This window comes from Lupinus angustifolius, chromosome LG17 (assembly GCF_001865875.1).
Source record: "Lupinus angustifolius cultivar Tanjil chromosome LG17, LupAngTanjil_v1.0, whole genome shotgun sequence".
In the NCBI taxonomy this organism is placed as follows: Eukaryota; Viridiplantae; Streptophyta; class Magnoliopsida; order Fabales; family Fabaceae; genus Lupinus; species Lupinus angustifolius.
The window spans coordinates 4550614-4572980 of record NC_032025.1 but is presented as its reverse complement, the minus strand read 5'-3'; the positions used below and the strand labels follow the sequence as shown (position 1 = coordinate 4572980).

The window sequence follows — 22367 nt, the reverse complement described above, 5'->3', positions numbered from 1 at the left end:
TCATTATGCCGTAACCCAGCGGCATAATTCGGAGGGGATGACATTCTCAAAATCGGAGTCTTCTTGCAGGGACCTCCTCCAAGAACCCGGCTCCTCTGAGCTCTACTGGATGACGGAGCATCCAAACAATCTGACCACGTCCATGACCGTGGGAGGGAGTAGCGCCATCACTCCTGACCTGCGGGTACCGAAGTCCATCCTCTAGAGTCCTCAGCCTCCTTGGCGGCAAGGTGAAAGAAGCATCAATGTAGGTGTCTGGTTGAGGGATCATCATCGATGACCTGTTGCACATCATGTGCAACGACAGACCGCATGGGCCTATGTATGTGTACCTATGCCCATCACTATTCCATTGTCCCATCGGGGAAATGGTGAATTGATAACCTCGAACGTGATGGTTGCTGTTGGACATCTGCATAACGAATACACACAAACAAGAAACAATACAGCAGAGAAAGTAAGACATATAATGAACATAAATTCATTGACGGCGTGGACTTACTCAGAATATTACACTCAGACATAAATATATTTTAGCATATAATTCATCGTTTATCATTGACATCATGAGTAATACATAACTTACCATTTATTCCAACATTACCAATATATCAAGTAATATAATTCATATTCTACTCATAACCATATCACATACATAAACGTAGGAGTACACAATGCTTGTAGCTCACATGTGGGAATTCACTTCCACAATGATAATGTATGCATGCTATGTCATGGTTATCCACCTTACACCAATATCTATCCAACATCTTAATCGGAAATAATCGAGAGTACAGGTCCTGTACCAAGCCGCTTTGTACGCACCCGAAATAACATATCCTCGCAAGGAAATAAAAAAACAGATCGATCGGTTCCCTCAGGAACAGTCCTACCCGGACCTAGGTCGTACAAACGCTTTCAGGGCATCCCTCTCATCGATCTCGGATGCAATCCCGGGGTTGTCAGAGAGTGCCTAGTTTGGCCTGTGAAACCTGTCCGATCCAACAGGGTACCTCCCCAAGAATACAAGGGACTCGTCTCACCCAGACTCTCCCTCAAGACACTGTTGGCGAATCACCGTCCAAACAGTGCCGTCTGTGCTTACATCACGGTGCTCTAAGTCGTCCCGTCATTTCCTCTCCACTACTTCATGGTCACAATGTGATGCATTCCTAGTCAAAGTTAAATGCAAATTTAGTAATCAAACACATGATCAACCCATCTTTAAGCCATCTCCCGACAATGAATGCTTCTCGTGGGACCCGATAGTACGTCAACTGTATATGCTCAAGGTAACACCTCAATCACAACAACCCATCACCGAATACTCCTGGACGGTCAAATGACCAAGCCTCTTACGGTCGGTCGATCGTTGTTCAGTGATATCGTGTATCCTTACAAGGGTCCCCCCTAGTTCACGACCTCAAGTCGGATACTTGCCCAACAAGGCGTAAACACAAGCAATGTTTTCATACTTTTGTGGAGTCATGCTTCTCATCTAAGCCATGATCTCATTCCACAACTTTTATATCACAAGACACCCTACCCGGGTTCGTCGCATTGTTCACAACATCATCTCATTTAAATCATTCCACACTGTCCCTCGCCAGCGCATGGACTAGTTGCCCAAGCGACATTTCATCTTTAAAGCTCAAATAAACTGAAGCCTTTCTCGCCCAGGCGAAGGTACTATCGCCCAAGCGAGGTCTCTCCTCGCTCAAGCGAGACATCTCTCACCCAAGCGAGAGAGTTTCGGAAAACCCTTAAAAATCCTGGGCTTTCTCGCCCAAGCGAGACCCTTGCTCGCCCAAGCGAGGCTTGCTCGCCCAAGTGTCGCCCAGGCGAGGGAGTTCCAGAACCAAAACTTCCCCTCGCCCAGTCCCTCGCCCAAGCGAGACTGTGCTCGCCCATGCAAGAGTTTCTCGCCCAAGCGACAGGGACTTGGATAGAATACCAATTTTGCCCTTTTCGACAACCGAAACATATTTAAAACATGGTTTCTCAACACCTGCACACAGAAAAGTTTCCAACAACATTCATACACAATATTCAACACATTTCATCAACAATCATATATATTCAAAGACATTCAAACATAAAAATCTTGGGTTTCTTAAAGCCTAAGTTAACTCGAAAACCTTTGAGATGGTTTAGGAGATCTAGGTGTCATATTCAGACACCACTATGTCACGATGTGTTCTCTCTCACCTTAATGAAGCGTGCTTTAACTCGTCAACTAAGGGTGGTTTCGTTTCAAGGTTCGAACACTGAAATCTTCGTAACTACCACAATAAAAATCCGTTAGTTTCCGATATTTCTAAAATCGTTACTAAAATACTTAAAATCATTTCTCTTTTTTCCCATCGTGATTATACATTCATTTCATCCATCCGGTCCAACATCACATGTTTTTTACCATCCTTTTTCATTGAAAGTCCGTTCACGATTTCCATTCATTTTAAACGCACGCTTTTTAGTAAAGCTACATATTCTGATTTAATACATTCTTGGATAATCTCACCACTTTAAAGTAAGTTATTCAAAGTATTCTTTAAGAGTTTTATGAGGCATTCATGTACTCATAAACCTTAACATCCTTTTTAACAAAAGTTTTTTTTCCAACTTGTTCCAAGCCATGGTTTAAGGCTAAAAACAAATAGAAATACATACATTCTCATTTTTTCAAAACACTTCCTAAAGGTTCCTTTGATTTCATTATCATCCCCTTTTGGCTAAAACAACCAAATACATGTAATAAAACATTATAACTACTCCATGAACACAAGTTGTTCATGGTTTCAACAAAATATTTTCATAAGTTCAAGAACATCACTATTTTCGGTTTTTGAGGAGAAAATGAGTTAGAAAGCGTTTAAGAAAATTTCAACGGTTGAATATGTTCTTGACATGCTCATGAACAACATACTTAAATCTCATCAACATCCATTGGTTGAATGTTGAGAGATCAATGATTGAAGATGGAAGAAGCCATGAGAAATGAGAGAAAAATGAAGAGAGGATTTACCTCTCATTTGAAAATGTAAGAGTGAGTGAGTGAAGTGTGGAGTGTGAGGGTTTAAGGAGAGAGGGAAATCTGCCTCTAGGCAATCATCAAAAAATCCCTAGGGTGGCTAATGATGATCTCATAAGAGATTTGAGAAAGTGATGTGAGGTTTGCTTTATGGAAAGTCAAATCTCACATCCCAATGCGAAAGGACCTCATCGCGGACACGTACGATAAACACGTCCGAGTATTATCGGCCAATACTCGATTGGGTATTATAAATTGCCCGATCCTAATATCCGATTAGAATTTTGGATTTCGGCATTCCGAGTGAAAAAATATTTAGAAAATAGGTATGGATGTACTCAGGGTCTATACTGACTCAAAATGAAATTACGAAGCCAACGACGCAATCGGAATTCGATTCTGAGTTACGGAACTCAAAAACCACTTTTTGAGCCGTACCGGGTGAGATTCGGCCCTGACAGCGGTCCGAAACCGACTGTCTCCGAAAATCATAAAAATTTACCACCAAATTGAAAATAGAATTACAAGACTAAAACTCAACAAGAGTTTCGTCTAATTCTTTACCGAAAAAGAAAAGAACTATGATAAGACCTATTTTTGTTAGGAAACAATGAAAATTGAGAATGAAATCAATTTATTGCTTAAAAAATTATTATGAATTTTTTATTTAAAATTGTCCAAAATGATACATAAATTGAAATTGACCAAAATTGATGATGGACAAAATGTATTCTTCTTTGAACCTATGACTGAGTAGGACCTAAATAGTCCCGGGTCTTTGTGGATTTATGTTGAGTCAGTGTTAAAAATTAGATCTGATTGATATTTAGGGTCGGATAGAGACAAAGCATGACTCGCCTCGACTAGCCCCATGGTTACTCATACATCATGTTCGTACGTGCCTTTATTCAGATGTGTACAGAGTAATGACACTTTTTTTATAGTAATGACACTTTTTTGAACAAAATTATCATTGGTTCTCTATTTTTCTTGTCATTTGTACATGATTAATAATATATGAGAAATGATTCACTTACTCTACATCTTAGTCATCAATTTTAGGGAAATCCAATGGCTTAAATTAGTGAGTAGATGGTGGAATAAGTTTTTTAAACTTACTATTAGAACAAGTGGATCCTCTCCCATAATATATATACATATATAATTTTATATGTCAAGTTATATTTTCATAATAATGAATAAGATTTAGAAGACTTTATCTAAGATGAACATGCACTATATTTAATTAGGGTTAGGATCAAGTTCTGATTGAAAAACTAACTTACTCAATATTTACACTATGTTTAGTTGTATAGAAAAGAAGAGGAAATAAAAGAGGAGGAAAGAAACCCTTTGGTTCCAAAATTAAATAGGGAGGAAGGAAAAATATGCATGAGTTTCACAAAAAACTTTTCCTCCCTAAGTTGGGAAGAAAATAAAGGAAAGAAGGAAAACCATCAAAAATTTCAAATTTGCCATTCATCATGAATTGAAAAACAATAATCTATGTGAAAATAAATACAATGTAGTAAATTTTTTTGTTTATGTTCATTTTTATGTGAAATTAGTTAACTTAATTTTATTTTTGTTGCTTTTGAGCTCACAAATAAATAGTAACTATGTATGCTAAAAGATAAAGTGAAAAGAAAAAAGAAATATCATTACTTAAAATTATCAACAAAGTAACATATAATAAATAAATTAGAAAGACAAAACACAAATATATAGAAGTGAGATGATTAAAAATATAAAAATGATTGTCGAATATCAGATATATTTTCTTCTAGATACACTATTGTGAAAAAGATGTATATAAAATGTTAATGATTTTTTTTGAATTTTATAAACAAATATTGTTATTGAACTTAGATTAGATTATATGTTACTTAAAAATATTAATTAATATTATTAAAAATAAATTATTTAGTTATGTAATTTAAAAATTAGATATCTAATTAATTATATAAATATAATGAGGACACTTATGTCATTTTTAATACATTATATATAAATGTGTTTTTTTTTCTCACTTTTCTTTCATTTTCAATCATACCAAACAATAAACTCATTTTCTAAATATAGCCTTAAAGTCAGTTACGTGACAAACCTTAACTCAATCCAAACCTACTCATTATCACCCCTTAGTTTAACCTAAAACTACAAAGGTAAAAGATAAAAAAGACAAAAGTTCAACGTTGAATTAATTCAAAACTTCCAACGGTCACGAAATTCAAGTTTGAACTATCCCATTCCACTGCAGTTGGGAACAGACGATTCTGAAACTTTTTTTCTGCCACAAACAAAATTTGTCTCTATCTCACACACTTCATTCTTTGTTGCCAAGACTCCATCTTTTTTCATGGATCCAACCCACTCGATCGATTTTCAGCAATACCCACAAGCCCTAATCTCAGAGCACAAAGATTCGGTAATGGAAGATTCCGATGAATCCTTGCTCGATTCAATGGTTTGTGATTCTAGTTCAAGATTGATCCCAACTGGGTTTACAAGACCCGACAACGCAGGTTAGAATCTGAATTTTCATTTTTACCATTTTTTATAATTAAGTTTAGGGTTTATTGTTTGATTAGGAGAGGTTCCATTTCCCCTCTTTCTTAGAATTTTTTGTTGTTTTTATCTTTCTAGATTTTATTTTCCCCAATCGTGTTTTGATTTGACCTCACCGATTAGAACACGTGTCTACTGACTCTACTCCTGTGCATCTAATCTTGTTCTGCAAATGTAAATGGAGGAGTAATTAGGGTAATTGGGGTTTTAGGATTCTGTTGTAGGCTTAAGTAGTAAGCTACGCAATTAGTTTGGAAATGTAACACTAATCTGATTAAGGGGGTATTTTAGACCAACTCACCAACCTTTTGAATTTTCAGTGAGTTCCATGAAAAGCAAAGCATTATGATGCCATAATTAAACAAGGGTTTAAGGTTTATAATTAGGTAGTTATTTGGAGGATTAAATGATTACTTCTGATATCTTGTCTTTTGAAGCAGATGGGGAGTATTTCATGTTTGTGAATGCGGGTGGTGAAGCTTTTAATGATGCAGATGGCGGATTAACTTTCCTGAGTGACACCTTTTTTGATGGTGGGAATGTTTTTCGTACTGATGAGCAGATAGTGGGTGCTGGAGATTACCCGTTTATATATCAATCAGCTCGACTAGGAACTTTTTGCTATAGGTTTGACAATATTCCTCCAGGAAACTATGTTATTGATCTTCATTTTGTGGAGATCATTAACACAAATGGGCCAAAAGGAATGAGGGTATTCAATGTATACATCCAAGAAGAAAAGGTAAGCTTTGGCACACAAACTGGACTTTTTTCTATGCATTTACATTTGCCAAATTTATAGAATAAAAACTTCAGCTCCTTTTTATTGAAATAATATGCCAGGTTCTGTCGGAATTAGATATCTTTGCAGTTGCTGGAGCCAATAAGCCACTACAGTTGACTGATTCAAGGGTGCGTGTGAAGGATGATGAAGTAATCCTCATAAGATTTGAAAGTATAAATGGAAGCCCACTAGTCAGTGGGATTGGCATTAGGAAAGCAACAAAGGTGTCAGGTACTTTTTTTGTTTACAGTGCTTGAATAATTTCCCATGGCAGAGATGTTACTTAGCATCTTGCTGTCTTCTTTGTTATTTTTAAAACAGTTCCACAAGTGACGAGTGACTACATTAAATGTAACTACTGTGCTATGGAGACTGAAATTCCTTCACCACAGGTTAGAGGCGCAACCTAGTTGATAAGTTGCAGCTTGAAGTGCCCTCGACTCATAACATTTTACGTTCTCTTCTTTTCATTGTGATGTTTCAGAAGAAAGTTATGTGGACGAAATCTACTGCAAAATACGAGAATAAGATTAAAGAACTTACTATGCAATGTGAGCTCAAAGCAAAAGAATGCTATGAGGCATGGACATCATTAACTGCAACCAATGAGCAATTGGAAGCAACCCAAATGGAATTAGACAAAGTGACATTTAAGTCACTCAGTATTGGTATGTTTTGCATGGTTTTCCTTCAAGAAGAGCATGGAATTTAGATTCTTCAAAAAACTTAGTCCCAACTCCCAACTTATTTAATAAGATTTTTTGACAATTTTGATACGTATATAAGAACTTAAAGACTTGATTATTTCGTTTGATATCATAGCTCTTAGTTTAAATAAATATAACACCGATGGATGCACACATCAGTGCCAGCACCTTATCATTTTTTTTAATTTTTGCTCCTAGGTTAACACATTCCTAATTCTACTTTTAACTTATTGCAGATCAAACTTTGGAGAAACAGGCTGAAAACCTGAGGAGTATTTCTAGCAGGTATGAGCTTGATAAGAAGAAATGGGCAGAAGAAATTATTAGTTTACAGGAAAAAGTAAAGGTAAAATTCCTGAGGTTTATGTTTTAACCTTTTTTTAGAAAAACGAAAATTACATTTTATGAGTTTCTGCTCCAATTTTTTTTGCAGTTGATGAAGAGTGACTATTGTCAGCTTTCCTTTGAAGCACATGAATGTGTTGATTCGATCCCTGAATTAAATAAGATGGTTTTTGCTGTTCAGGAATTGGGTATGCTTGAGTTATTACTTAATCTTCATTTTGCTGAAATTTTTGGCCTTTGAATTGGTATGGATTATCTTAAGGAAATAAAAAATCCTTTGCAGTTAAGCAATGTGAAGATCTCAAAGTGAAGTACAACGAAGAGATGACACAGAGAAAAAAGCTCTTCAATGAAGTTCAAGAGGCTAAAGGTATGTTATCATGTTTACTTACTATTAGCGGATTTTATTCCAATTTGAAGACAATTATAAGTCAAAGGCACTGATCTGTTTATTTATGAATAATAGGGAACATTAGGGTTTTCTGCCGCTGTCGTCCATTGAATAAGGTTGAAATCTCAGTTGGGTGTTCAACAGTGGTGGATTTTGATGCAGCAAAGGATGGATGCCTAGGAATTTTGACAAGTGGCTCCACTAAAAAGTCATTCAGATTTGACAGAGTTTATACACCAAAAGATGATCAAGGTAGATATGTGTAGTGTAGTACAACAATCGTTAATGACTATCATTGTTTTTTTATATTTAGTGCATGATTCATATTATTAACGCAGTTGGAAGTTTTCTAAACGATAGTGTTTGCTTTGTTTTAACAGTTGATGTTTTTGCTGATGCATCATCAATGGCAGTCTCTGTGTTAGATGGCTACAATGTTTGCATCTTTGCCTACGGGCAAACAGGAACAGGAAAAACATTTACCATGGAGGGAACAGAAAACAATAGAGGAGTAAATTACAGGACTCTTGAGCTCTTGTTTAAAATTAGCAAGGAAAGGAGTGAAACATTTGCATATGACATATCTGTTAGTGTGTTTGAGGTTTATAATGAACAAATCAGAGACCTATTGGCTACAGGACCAACATCAAAAAGGTAATATTTGTTATGTGTGTCATTGATTCCATTCATGAAACATTCTGCCATATTAGTCTAGGCAGAAAAATGAAGTAGCTGGAATGGTTTCTCTTCAAATGGTTATCAGGTTGGAGATAAAACAAGCCTCTGAAGGATCTCATCATGTTCCTGGTGTTGTAGAAGCCAAGGTTGATAACATTAGTGAAGTGTGGAATGTACTGCAGGCTGGAAGTAATGCTAGAGCAGTTGGGAGTAATAACATCAATGAGCATAGCAGTCGATCTCACTGGTACCTAGCTCTTGCATTCTCTTCCTGTTTCATTATTGGAGAAGCTTTCTATTATATGTCTAGCACCTCTACATCAATGAGGTTTTCTTTACTTTTTTACTGATTGCTTGTTTCTTTTTTCAGCATGCTTTGTATAATGGTAAAGGCTAAAAATTTGATGAGTGGTGAGTGTACAAAGAGCAAGCTCTGGCTTGTGGATTTGGCAGGTAGTGAGAGACTTGCAAGGACTGATGTGCAAGGGGAGCGGCTTAAGGAAGCACAAAATATCAACAGATCTCTTTCAGCTCTTGGGGATGTGATATCAGCTTTAGCAGCCAAAAGTAGTCACATTCCGTATAGGTATATTCACCCTTCTCTTTACCCTTAGCCCACAATAACATGTAACAAGTTTTAATCATGCCATTTCCTTTCGGATTTCAGGAACTCGAAATTGACACACTTACTGCAAGACTCATTAGGTATGTCTGTTTAGTTCGGTTTCTGTTTCTTGATTTGTGAAGTTAGATGTAGCTTCTTCGGGCATATATTGATAACTTTGATAGCACATTTTTTGTTATACTGCAGGAGGTGACTCCAAAACTTTGATGTTTGTACAAATCAGCCCATCAGACCAGGACGTAAGTGAGACTCTAAGCTCACTTAATTTTGCAACAAGAGTGAGGGGCGTTGAGTTAGGTCCTGTTAAGAAGCAAATCGACACAGGTGAACTTCAAAAGATAAAAGCAATGGTAGGCTGCTGACCCTTAATGGAATACAACCAAATTTAATTTCTATTTGGCCATGTTTTATATAAATATTTATGCTTTCTCCCTTTTTACACATTGGCATAGCTTGAAAAGGCGCGGACTGAGTGCAGAATTAAAGATGAGTCTATACGTAAAGTAGAAGAAAACTTGCAAAGCATGGAGAGTAAGGCCAAAGGCAAGGATAATCTTCTAAAAAATTTACATGAAAAGATTAAAGAACTTGAAGGCCAGATTGAGTTGAAGACATCCATGCAGAATCAGATAGAGAAACAAATTTCCCTATTATCAGAGAAATTGAAAGGAAAAGAAGAAACCTGCAGTACTCTCCAACAAAAGGTTGCTTTCTCTTTGAAGTACTATATGATTTGTGGCTCATCTGTTATTTATTAGTCATTAGTAACACAAGTTATTTAGCATGGTTCTGGTCTTGGTTAGTGAGCTCCAAAACTCTTTAGCTTGGTAAGTTACTGGGGCATTCAACATTCATGTCTAACTAGACACTTGCTTCTAATGAAGGTGAAAGAGCTGGAGAAAAGGCTGAAAGATCAACTGCAGTCAGAGACGGCAAGTTACCAACAGAAGGTTTGTCTGTGTACTTTGGGAAAACTGCTTCTTCCACTTTCTTCAATTCATCTTGGCACAATCTTAGCATGGACATGCATTATCATATACTGATGAAGACAGAAAAGAATTAATGGAGAAAATATTACCCATTTGTTTGAATGATAGATCAATTAGTGTCATTAAAAAGATAAGTTAAATCAATTCTTCTACATAAGCAGGTGTTGGAGCTGGAAAAGAAGCTGAAAGATCAATTGCAAGGGTCAGAGTCTCAGTCTGCCATTCTAAAAGAAAAGGTTGGCAATAACTAGAGTTGTCTGTATAATAAAATATTGTCTTTTTCTAAATGGATATAATCATTGACTTCTCTTTTTATGTTCACTGTTCCATGTTTCATATTCTTCAGGTGAAGGAGCTTGAGAGAAAATTGAAGGACCAGGATCAGAATTCTGAGTTGTCCTTCTATCATCAACAGGTACTTCTCAAAGAAGAAATTTATTTCTAGCGCATATTATCGATCAATCGCAAGGGTCAGAGACTCACTCTGCCATCCTAAAAGATATTGTTTTCAATCAATAGCTTCTATTTTTATGTTAATCGTTTCATATTCTTCAGGTGAAGGAGCTTGAGAGAAAACTGAAGGAGCAGGATCAGAATTCAGAGCTGTCCTTCTATCGTGAACAGGTACTTCTCAAAGAAGTAATTGCACAGCATATGATAAGTAAATGGATATAATCAATGACATCTCTTTTTATGTTCATTGTTTCATATTCTTCAGGTCAAGGAGCTTGAGAAAAAACTGGAGCAGCAGCAACAGACCTCAGAGTTGACCTTGCTTCGACAACAAGTATGAACTCAAAGAAATTTATTTCTATTGCATAATATTTGATCAGCAATGTTTAAAAGCTTGCATGGTAGCTTTTTACGTTTTTAATTCAACTTAAAATTTTAATCTTCTCTGAATGGTAAAGGGTGACTCAGTGTAAGAGGCTCCCACTTAGTGGGCTCTGGCGATGACAAATATACGCAATCTTACCTCACAATTAGTGTTTAATTCCAATAACTTTTTATCAGAACTTGACCATCTGTGCATGATAACGTAATATATAAAAGTAATCTTAAACTGCTATATGTTAAGTGGGTTGTTTTATGTTTAATCCATGTAGCAATGTGATGATGTCAGGTGAAGGAACTAGAGGACAGGAACAGAGAACAAGAGCAACAGTGGCAACAAACTAATTGTTTTGTTGAAGCAGCAAAGGCCACACCTGACATAGGCAAAGGATGCAAAACAAGTGAGAAATGCCCAAGTGAGATTGACCCTCATATTTTAAGGAGTTCAAACTCATCAAACCACCAGATAAATCAAGGTTCTACTTTGTCCAAAGGGAATGATTTTACTCAACATTTAAGAAGTAAAGGAGGTTTCAGAAGCAATGAAATAGAGAACAGTTATGTCATGTCATCATCTTTACAGAAAAGGAAAGTCACAAGGAAATCTGATCCACCTATGATAGGAAAGGGTGTGAGGCCAATAACAAAGCCAGGCATTACTACTCAACCTCCTCCATTGTCTCACAAGAGAGCAAGCACTAGCAGAGATGTTCAAGGAATTAAAGAGAGGGACAGTAAGAAGAAAATTTGGAATAGATAGGAGATGAAAAGTTGTAACAACTTTTTGTTACTATTTACTTTTGTAACGATTTGATCAAATGATTATTAGTTTAATCATTTCTGTTTTTGCATTTTTATTGTAGAAATCTATTTTGTAAACAAGTTTTTATTTTGTCATCCAATCGAAAAGTGTTTGACTCAAGTACACACCGAAGTTACACATATGATAAATGGGCTGTAAAAGTTTTTCCTTGGTGTATCAAAATTCTTTGGAAAATACTATTATGAGTTATGACCAATCATTAGTGTAGTATAAGCATATTTTAAATAAGCTGAGATATGATGATATTTTTTATATTAAAATATGATAACAAATTACTTATGATAATATTTTTTGAAGTGATTTTGGAAGGTGGTTTATACCAATTTGATGGATGCTCCTATGAATGACAACGTTGTGCTCTTGGCCCAGGCTAACAATGAGAAATCACCAGACATGAAGGTGCTATGGCTCGGGAATGGCAAGACAAGTATTGTGGGTGAACATTTGTTGTCTCATAAAAATGTACTATTTTATGTGTCATTATTTATGATTGGTCAGAAAAATACTTGATCATTACTTTTTAACTTACTTTTTAACTTAAATGCAACAGATGTGCTCCCAAGTATTGTAACACTGATGCTTATTAATATTATTACAAGGATCTTTCAAGATTCAACTAAATTATAAAAATCAATAAAAATAGTTAATTTAGTTAATTATCTGATATCTTAAAAATGTATTATTACATTACATGTTTATCCACATTTAATATTGTAATACCTATTAGTTGATAATCTTAAATGTGACAAATTTTAATTTAATGTCGCTATGGATATATTATTGATTTATTAAAGACAAAATGGAGATAAAACATGTAGAGAAAAATTAAATAAGAAAAAACACTTCATAATAATTGTAATTGTTATATAAGAAAGATAAACTGCCAACAAAGTGTTAGTCTAATGATGTAAGACCCTACTAGATCTCTCAGGTCGATGGTTCGATTCTTGAGAGCGACATTTGTTGGGAGGGGTAACCACCAACCCCGAAAGAAATAATTCCTTACCCAAAAAGGTGAGCAAATATTTTTGGTTTTACAAAAAAATGGTAAACAATGTATTGCAAATTGTAATAAAGACTTTTAAAGGTGGGTGTATGATATTATTTAAAATGTTCCTATTTTTAAGCAATTAATTAATTTTTTGTAAAAGAAAACATACACTATTTTAGTGCAGAGTATCAATAGCAAACATTAAGATAAATCATTTACGGATGCGAGGTATTACAATATCCAATCCTTAACATTTATTTTATTTAACATGTTATAGTATTAATCTACATAACATAATCGAATTAGATAATTTCTTTTATATTTTCTTCCAATTGTGGAGTATTTAAAGCAAACATATAGAATTGTGGAGTATTTAAAGCAAACATATAGAATCTCATAATGTGCTCATGGCCTTTCGGCAGGCATGCCCTTTAGAATTTTTGTTAGACTTTGCATGTGGCCTTTCCTTTAATTATGTTTTCTGGTCATACATATGATTGCACACATTGGTCAGTGGAGGGAACTGTCTAGAGTAATCAAAGATGGAGAACCTTAAGATCTAGAAAGGTTTTATGTTTATAGAAAATAGAGAACTATACATAATTAACATTAAATCATTAACACAAATTCAATATATTAAATTAATTTTTTTGAAAGTCGTGTATTTAAATAATGAAATGATTTTTTTGGGTAAACAAATGTGTTTAAATAGTCTTTTAAAAAAATCGAACTTATCTATTAGATGTTAAGTTAGCAAACCAAAAATAAACTCTTTAGTAGTATTATTTACTTTGGTTGGAAATCCTCTAATAGTGGTTGATCGTAAAACTTCAGTCAAAGTTATATATGTATGCCAGGGGTTCTTCAAATCCATACAATTAGTGGTGGATCTTGAAGAAATGTTTAGGAAGGGCAAAAATATAAGATTAATTGAGTAACAAAAATATAGATAATTGTTTAAAATTTTCAAAATAAAATTTCAATTCTAAATAATAATAATTAACAATTAAAGATGTTAAAGAAAAATATACATTAATTTAAAGTGTCCTCTTGTTAAAGATCTCGACTCATCAATGATTAAATTAAGAATAAAATTTCCAACTATTTATTTTACAATATAAATCACCATATTGTCTACAAGAAATTCATCTTATATTTTACTACATAGTTTTGTTTTAATGTGTTGTCTTCGTTGCTGAAAATGATCTTCCTCTAGTAGCTAAACCACAATAGTTAAGATTAGAAAATAACTTGATCAAATAAATAATATATATTTACTTTTCCCATATCGTCAATGTTCAAATTAATTCAGAGATGATTGAGAGTTTTTATTTTTTTTAAAATGAATGGCTAACAACATCAACATAAACGCTGAAATAAACATATCAAGTAATTTGCTTCTTACTGGCATTGAAATTCATATGGTAGAATTTTTGCACAAAGACTACATATGTTTTCAATGTTAAATATTTTATAAAAATCCATAGAATCTCAAGACTTTTGTTACAAATTTGACAAAGATAATATTTTTTCTATAATATATTTTATAAGCATAAAATCATTATGAAATTAAACAAAGTAATAATATTATAAGAAATATCAATTTCTACATATATAATTTTTTTATCTATTATCTATAATTTTTAGAATAATTATACAATTTGCAGTTTAAAAAAAGTTAAAAAACATTTAAAAAAATTTGAAGTAAAAAATTCAGGGGAGGCAGTTGCCCCCACCTGTCTCCGAGAAGATCCATCCCTACATACAACAACTAACTATTTATCACACCAAGTAGGTAAATAGAATTCGGCTAATGAATCAAACGACATCATAATGTTACATTCTTCCATCATATCCATGCTAAACCCAACTTAGTCTAATTAGGTAAGTGATGAATTATGTCATCACCTGACTTATTCTTATTGGAGATATATGTTGGTCATGAGCTTCTTGCAGCAGTAAGTTCTAAAATGAGAGTTTGCCACACACCGCAATAGTGCAACAAAAAAGTTTCTCTTTCCAACTATATCACGTTACTCACGCAGCTTCATGTTTTTCATTTTCCTAAGTTCCCTCTTCCTTTTTCATCGTGACTCATGCATGACCCATATAACCCACATAATTACCAAAAGAACTAAGCTTATTGTTTACTTGGACATAAATGTCTAACCAACCCATGCGTTCATGAACTTAATCATTTGTACCAATAGGGAAAAAAAAGAGAAAAAATGGACTGTAATATCATTAATATGAAATACACTTGCAAGTGAAACCCAAATATAAGATGAAAGTTTCAATATAAGATTTAATATTTATGTATTGTTATTTAACATTTATTTAGTAATCATTAGTAATTCTTAAATAAAAATACTACACAAATAAATCATAAATAATATATTGACTGTGTAAAAAATTTTACACCAATATCATATGATATTAAACTTTTGGTTAACTTTTACCAAATTAGTTACAAAGATTTTAAGATACAATTCACTTATGGTTATAGAATTATGTACTAAAATATGATGAATTTTGGAGACCTCAAAACCTTAATATTGGGATCATGTTGCTGTCACTACTCCTAACTTAAAACCTGGATTAGGGAAGGGAAGAGTGAACTTTGCATGCACATTTAGCTCTGTAGTGTGAGGGATAAAGGAGGGAACAGCATATGTATGATATAATGTTAATCTTTTCAGCATTTGTGGGGTCTGATGAGTATTTTTTCCCCGCAAAGAGTGAAAGAGAGGAATAAAGATGAGAATTTATGCTCAGTCTCAAATAGCTTGGATAAAAGGGGCTCATTCTCCAACACTAGAAAAAGCTATACATTACACTTTGCACCCAAAAAAACCGAACCCTAAGCTTTAGGTGCCATATTTTTATGTCATTATATTCAAACGTTGACAGTGTTTCATTCAATTCACTTTCAAACCACTACTTTTTCAGACACCACCAAATCACACCCACAATGCAACTAATAATTACGAATAGACTTCACAGACAATCAATGAATATTATCCCGAAAGGTTATAAAGTTTCATTTAAACATTATTATTTAAGAAAAATGAATATTTTCATAATTATCTAAATGTAGTCATTCTTATTTATTATTTCGAAAATAAAGTTATTTTAATTAAGGTAGGTTTTAAAAACTAAAAAAAGTAAAACATGGCATAAGAAAAATCATCTTCCAATCAACAAATATTGATCCAGCAGGGGATAAGGATTGGGGTGTATATTTGAATTCTACTAGTAACGTGAGAATCTCATAATAATAAGGTACATCTATAAAAACTGTCGGAGACATGGCCCTTATCTTGATTCTTGTAAGCTTCGGATTCAACTAATTTAAACTTTTTGTATTGAAAATAAAATAGTTTACTTTTCATGGACAATAAGAGGGAGAGATAGCAGGGCTATAGGGGTTGATAGTGCAGGGCTAAGAAGAGGTCAAGCAGCAAAAGCTAGAGTCAGCTACTGCTTGTCTTGTGTCATTGCATTGATCAGTACTAACTGAAGAGTCTCAGACACAGTTCTCTGATAGATACACAGAGAGGGAGACATGCTGAGATAGTTGTGGTATATATAAGTTATGGAGGTCATAGCTCAGGAAGGCCGGATAATCTTTGATTCGAATATGATCGAGTTTCATCAGATTTATATTTAAGTTTGTATCAAAAATTAGACAATCAATATAATTGGGTAAGACGCAAATCTAACTTGACTTAATTTGTTTCATACTTATTCATGACTTTATTTGTACATGCATATCATATTTAACTCTGAAATCTTTATAATATAAAGTAGATAATGCATTTTATTACAACAAATATTTATTAATATAATTTCACATTTATAATTGTGTTTTTTCAATTGTTTCCCCAAGGGCAAGTGATTTATTATCATAATTTGCATATTATTTCATATTCCATTGGTTACCAACAATATATTGACGTAGTCGTGGAAGGTTTTGCTAGATTTGTAGGATAACCAATAAGTCAAATGTTTGATTATGTGAATGAAACATGTTGGGAGGAGACACCTTACAACCCGAAATAGATTAGTTCTTTACCCATAAGATGAGAGATACCCTTAGTAGTACAAAAAAATCTCATTGGTTATATATTTATTCTCTTTATCATATATACATATATAAATAAATAACATAATATATATATATATATATGTCATTTTAAATTATGTATCATTAATAATTACTATTATTAAAAAGAATTTATATGAAAGCTGAAATATATTACATTTAATTAGGTCTAATATCACATTCAAAAATTATCTCAAACAGGTAAGGCTAGACTTCCATTTTAAGGTTAGATTCAAATTTAAGAATAACTTCGATCACATGTTCAAGTAAAAGTAAGGCTTAGAATGCCAAACGTATCCCAAGGTCACCTTTACTTCTGATATATCAACTGAAGATAAAACAAATCAAAGATATGGCATTAAGTTCTCCCCTTCTCTAAACTAACACCAGTCCAAAAATACCATCACAGATCCCAAACATACACTGAGGCAAACAGTAAAATATCACCAACTATGAGAATGTGCCACATAGAGAGGAGAGATCAAATATAGACAACTCTCTGATTCATTAAAATTTAATTGATTCCTGACTTACTTATTTAAAACAATTATGAATAACTTTAAAGTCACCGTACATCTTGTTCAACACTTTATTCTCTTTCAAGTAGGACCATCCTCAATTTATCAGTTAGTACGAAAATGAGCAGTAATTTGGATACACATGCACAAAATAAACGAAGGGCACAGCACAACCATCTAATATTAATTAAGAATTTATGCAACTGATTAGCATCTACCTGAAATTGATGAGAATCAATATGAACAAATGAAATGGAGAGTTTATAACAACATTTTAATCTTAGTTTTTCCATCTGTTACATATATGTTACTTAGAATCCAACTTAAATAAAAAGAAACATAATTAACTTCTTTTTTGGATAATCACATAATTAACTAACATGTATTGCTATTGATTTCTTCCAGCATTAAAAAAGGGTCTACCTCTTAATTAGTCCTCTTTATCTCCCTTCATGATTTTTTTTCTTCTGATTGAACTAGCTAGGGCAAAGAATTATATTGCTGCTGCACATTGACATCGCCCCAAGCATGAACATTGTCATTCCAGTTGTTACCATTATCGTTGCCATGGCCATGTCCACCACCACTAGTAGTTGGTGTAGAAGTTTTTGTTGTCACTGATGCATAAGAATTTCCAAAGAACCACTCAGTTGGTATATCACCACCACCGCCACTTGGGCCTTCGTTTCTTGAACCCCCAATAGGGAAAGTTTCTGGATTTGAATTCTCAAGGTTCTGAAACAAAATGGGTTGAGGCCTCTGGGTATGGCTAATCTCAAGGTTACTACCATCTTTCTGGTTATCGCCACCAAATAGCATAGACAACCTTTGCTGCTGAAGCTTCCAGTGCAAGTCCTGGTTTATAGAACTCAAAGACTCAATGGAGGAAGCAAGGTTGGGGTTCTGAAGGTTCATTGAACTCATACCCTGTATTGCATTAGCTCCACTAAATGGGTAATTTAGACCAAGCAATTTTGAAGAACTTGGGGTGGTGGTACCAGAAGAAGGGTCGAGATTAAAACTTGGAGCGTTTGTGACAGAACCATCTCCAAAAGAAGAAAACTGGTTGTTGTATATGGAATTAGTGGTTGGAATTGGAGGGTTATGAAGGAATGGTAAAGTTAAACCACCAAGTTGAAAATCATGAATAGGAGGTGATGAAAGAGAATGAAGGAACTTGAGGCCACCACCAATGTGATGGTGATGTTCTAAAGAGGAAGTACCACCACCAGAGTCTTTGGAATCACATGAGTGCCTTGAAGACTTAACTTTTTTGTTCTTCCTGCACCCTCCACCTATAGGAACGTTACGCAAAGCGCCACCTTTTGTCCAATATCTTCTACATGTTTTGCAGAAGTGCCTTGGCTGTGTAAGGCTGTAGTTGTTGTAGTAGCAGAACTTGGTGTTCGGTGAGTCACATCGTGGACACTTTAAGCTATGTTCTTGTGGCCTTGTTGTGTTGGTGCCACTTTTCTTGCTACCAGAATTAGAACCTTGTTGATTATTATTCTCATGGTGGTCTTTGGTTGTTGCTGCTGCTTTTGGAGGTCTTTCATGTTGTGACATCATCATTGAGAGGGAGAAGAGGTGAGAGAGAAAATTAATGAAATGTTTTTTTTTTTAAGAGATACTCACCAATTGAATGGTTTCATGCATGAAAAGGAAGAGGAACAGAAAGGAATGATCTTGAATTAAAGAAGGTGATTACGATTTAGTAAAATGATATATGAGGTTGTGTGAATGGCATTTTTCTTTCAGATCTAAGGAATAAAGAAAAGCTGTGTGTGTCTATACCTATATGTTGTAACTTGTAAGGAAGAGAGAAGTGTAGAAAGAAAAAGTGGGGCACATATGTCACTAGGAAAAAAAAATAGAGGGTATTAGGGCTTATAATGAACCGAACTAATGTGGTATTCGTTTGATACTCGATTCGTTATTTAACTCGATAAACTTGATTCATGAACTAAATGAGTTGAACTTGAGCAAGAAATTGAACTCATTAAATAAACGAGCCGAAATTGAGTTGGATATAGTTCGACTCGTTAGGTTCATAAGCTATATATATATATATTTATATATATAAACTAATTTTATGTTTATTATTAGGGATGACAATATACACGGGCGGGCACGGATAGTAGCTACCGGCTATCCGTTTCAAAATAGGAGAACATTATCCATACTCGCCCGTACATGTACGGATACCCGTGTGTGGGTATTTGCAAGTATTTCTGGGTACTCACATGTACAACAGGTACACGCAAATTTCCTATATTATAAATGAATTTTAAATTTTTTATTTTTATTATGTTTCAAATGAGATGAACCTTAATTATTTTTGTATATTTTGATTGAATATTTGACAAAAATGCTAAATTTACTGGTGTTTTCTATTTGTTTGATTTTTGTTCTCATTTCCTTAACAAAAGATATATATTTTCTTTGTAAAACATGTGTGTTCTACACATGCAATAATATTTGTAGGGTGTTTCACCACCAACCTCAATAAAATATGTAAACAAAGTAAAAGGAAAAAATATACACATAGTGTAATGAATGTTAGAATAATGTACTTTTTATTTTAATTAAATATAATATATTAATCATATAAATAATAGGTACCTGCGGGCACTAGTACCATAATACCCGTACCCGTCTGTATGTACTACGGTTATTTTTAAAAACTCGTTTATAATACCCACAGGTACCCGTTTGTGACCCGTATGGGTTTTACTGCGGGTACAAGTTTTTTTGTCATCCCTATTTATTATTACCCATACATTATTTTTTATATCTATTGTTATTATATATATATAAAATTATATATATATATATATATATATAACTTTTGAAATATTTTTCAAAATTTAATTAATTATTTGAGTTGTTAAAATGAACCATTTGAACTGAACCGAACAGTTCGCGAACTTTAACCGAGTCAAATTCGAGCTAAAAAAATAACTCGTATCGAACTCGAGTCGAGTTTCGAGCTGAACTAATCCTTATCGAGCTGAACTCTGGTTCGACTCGGTTCGAATTATTTCCAGCTATAGGTATTATTTATACAAAAGAGTGGGAGAAAAGAAAAAATGTGCAGATGCTCCTAAAACTGTTTTTGCAGTATGAGATGATCCATAACTACAACAAAACTATTAGACAGAGAACAAGTCCATTTAATGTGATTAATAATGATGCAAGATGTGTATCATGTTTCATCATATAGTGCTGCAATGTGCGAATACTAGCTTGCTAGTGCATGATTATTATTACCTTGTTTTGTTTTATATTTTACCACTTATCAGTATAGAATATCTTTCCTTTCTCAGCTGGGACATGTTTAACAAACTTTTTCGTCACACATGCAGGACCTTTCTTGTGGATTTTGACACTTGTGTCTGTGTATAATTGGAAAATTCTTACCCACAAGCATTTTTAAGTGGACCAAAACTATAATGACTTCACACTTTTACATTATTGTTTTTTCACTGTTTTCGTAAGTAGCACGTATAATGTACAAAAAAGGTACTTAGACAGCACTCTCAATCTAATGAGTTCCTTAATTGAGTCAATTTAATTTCTAGAGAAATTTGATTTATATATTTTTTTGTTCACTTAAGTAACCCGTATTTTTCTAAAGTAATGTGTTAATTAAAGGAGGCAATATCTGCTTTCCTAAAATATCATCACCCTGCAACGTAACCAAATATCACTTTTTTGTCAATTCAGAAAAAGGAGTTTTGCTGAAGAGGTTTGGTACTTAACAGTGATATATAAAAATTTATATACATTGGTCATCAATTTAATTCAACTCATTCTTTGTTACACTGATATTTTTGCTACTTTTATTATGATGATTGAGCATTGTAATGCTACTAACCGGAGAGAGTTGCTCTCAGGTTTTTTATTTGATAAAGTATTTGCACTTCAGACAAAAAAAGTTCACTTTATTTATTTATACACTTACATTTTAATTATGTCATATATTCTAAATAGGAGTACCAACAATACGTTAGTTAGTGATGTAAGACATCACTAAATCCTAAGGTGGAGAGTTCGATTCCTGAGAGCAACATTTGTTGGAAAGGGCAGCCATGAACCCCAAAAGCAATTAGATTTTACCTAAAAATGTGAAAAGATACTATTAGTAGCATCAGAAAATATTCTAAACAGGAGGAAATGTATGGTACATTAACCTGTGACAAATTATTATTTGATAATTAAATGCACGGTCAATGACCTAGAGGAATATAGCAATAAATCTTATAAGCTGTAAAAGGAACCAGCTATAGAACAGAAAATGGTAGGGGTTAAGAGGATACTGGTAAGAGGGAGGGAAAAGAGTTCTGAGTCAGTAAAAGGGAACACCATAGCTGCAGTGTACATATAACATCACTGGTTAATGGTTACCCTGTACACTGTCCAACACAGCTTGTCAATTTTCTTCTTTGAAACGTCCCTTTTGATGAACTAAAGATTAACTGCACATCTCTTTACTTAGAACTTAGAAGTACACCCAAATAATATTAAAAACTCACACGTGTTATATGTTCCCTCATCCCTCTAATCTTGCTTATCCAACATCATTAACTTTAGATAATTTCAGTGAAGTTGTGGTCTATTTTGGACAGCATCGCACTACTCCATTACAAGTGATATATTTGCATGTGCATATGGCCCCTACCACAAACACTTTCCTTTGTAACTTAATCTATCAGCATATCAGCAAAAATATAGTACAAGCCCTTCAAAAGTTTTGTTCAGCTACAATTGGCAAGTTGCTTTATTGAACTCATAGACCCAGATCAATTTTCAGTCTTTTTCTTTGTTTTAATATTATTTTTGCATCAAGGGTTTCTCTCATCAATCAATAAGAAGAGACTAATCGATTGGAAGCATATAAATCATTAAAGAGAGTTTTATATTTATCAATAAAGTTTTTCCCAAGATTTTAACCATTGAACCTTACTAGTTACATTTT

The 22367-nt window shown here is 33.8% G+C and overlaps 2 protein-coding genes across 6 annotated transcripts; one reads left to right on the top strand and one right to left on the bottom strand.

The window, feature by feature from the left end:
- Positions 5213 to 11869, top strand: LOC109331835 (kinesin-like protein KIN-14R). 5 transcript variants are annotated; one of them, XM_019566579.1, is made up of 22 exons: positions 5214 to 5556; positions 6040 to 6341; positions 6443 to 6614; positions 6705 to 6775; positions 6868 to 7051; positions 7327 to 7436; positions 7524 to 7623; positions 7719 to 7805; positions 7902 to 8078; positions 8207 to 8480; positions 8590 to 8751; positions 8875 to 9090; positions 9172 to 9209; positions 9316 to 9479; positions 9582 to 9833; positions 10014 to 10079; positions 10280 to 10354; positions 10465 to 10533; positions 10674 to 10742; positions 10837 to 10905; positions 11242 to 11736; positions 11787 to 11869. In XM_019566579.1, exons 1-21 carry the CDS (start codon positions 5391 to 5393, stop codon positions 11710 to 11712), a joined length of 3294 nt encoding a protein of 1097 aa, XP_019422124.1. In that variant the 5' UTR covers positions 5214 to 5390; the 3' UTR covers positions 11713 to 11736; positions 11787 to 11869. The 5 variants fall into 5 exon arrangements, with proteins under 5 accessions (XP_019422126.1, XP_019422124.1, XP_019422125.1 ...); XM_019566581.1 differs by having other exon boundaries at positions 5213 to 5556; positions 10843 to 10905; positions 11242 to 11830; XM_019566580.1 differs by having other exon boundaries at positions 6871 to 7051; positions 11242 to 11829.
- On the bottom strand, positions 17632 to 19254 carry LOC109330678 (dof zinc finger protein DOF5.7-like). Its single transcript, XM_019564940.1, has one exon. It carries the CDS (start codon positions 18959 to 18961, stop codon positions 17870 to 17872), a length of 1092 nt encoding a protein of 363 aa, XP_019420485.1. The 5' UTR covers positions 18962 to 19254; the 3' UTR covers positions 17632 to 17869.

Coding starts and splice junctions, on each gene's coding strand:
- LOC109331835 (XM_019566579.1), top strand. CDS start 5,391: ATGGATCCAACCCACTCGATCGATTTTCAGCAATACCCACAAGCCCTA. Junction 7,624..7,718: donor TTTTGCTGTTCAGGAATTGG/GTATGCTTGAGT, acceptor AATCCTTTGCAG/TTAAGCAATGTGAAGATCTC. Junction 9,480..9,581: donor TTCAAAAGATAAAAGCAATG/GTAGGCTGCTGA, acceptor ACATTGGCATAG/CTTGAAAAGGCGCGGACTGA.
- LOC109330678 (XM_019564940.1), bottom strand. CDS start 18,961: ATGATGATGTCACAACATGAAAGACCTCCAAAAGCAGCAGCAACAACC.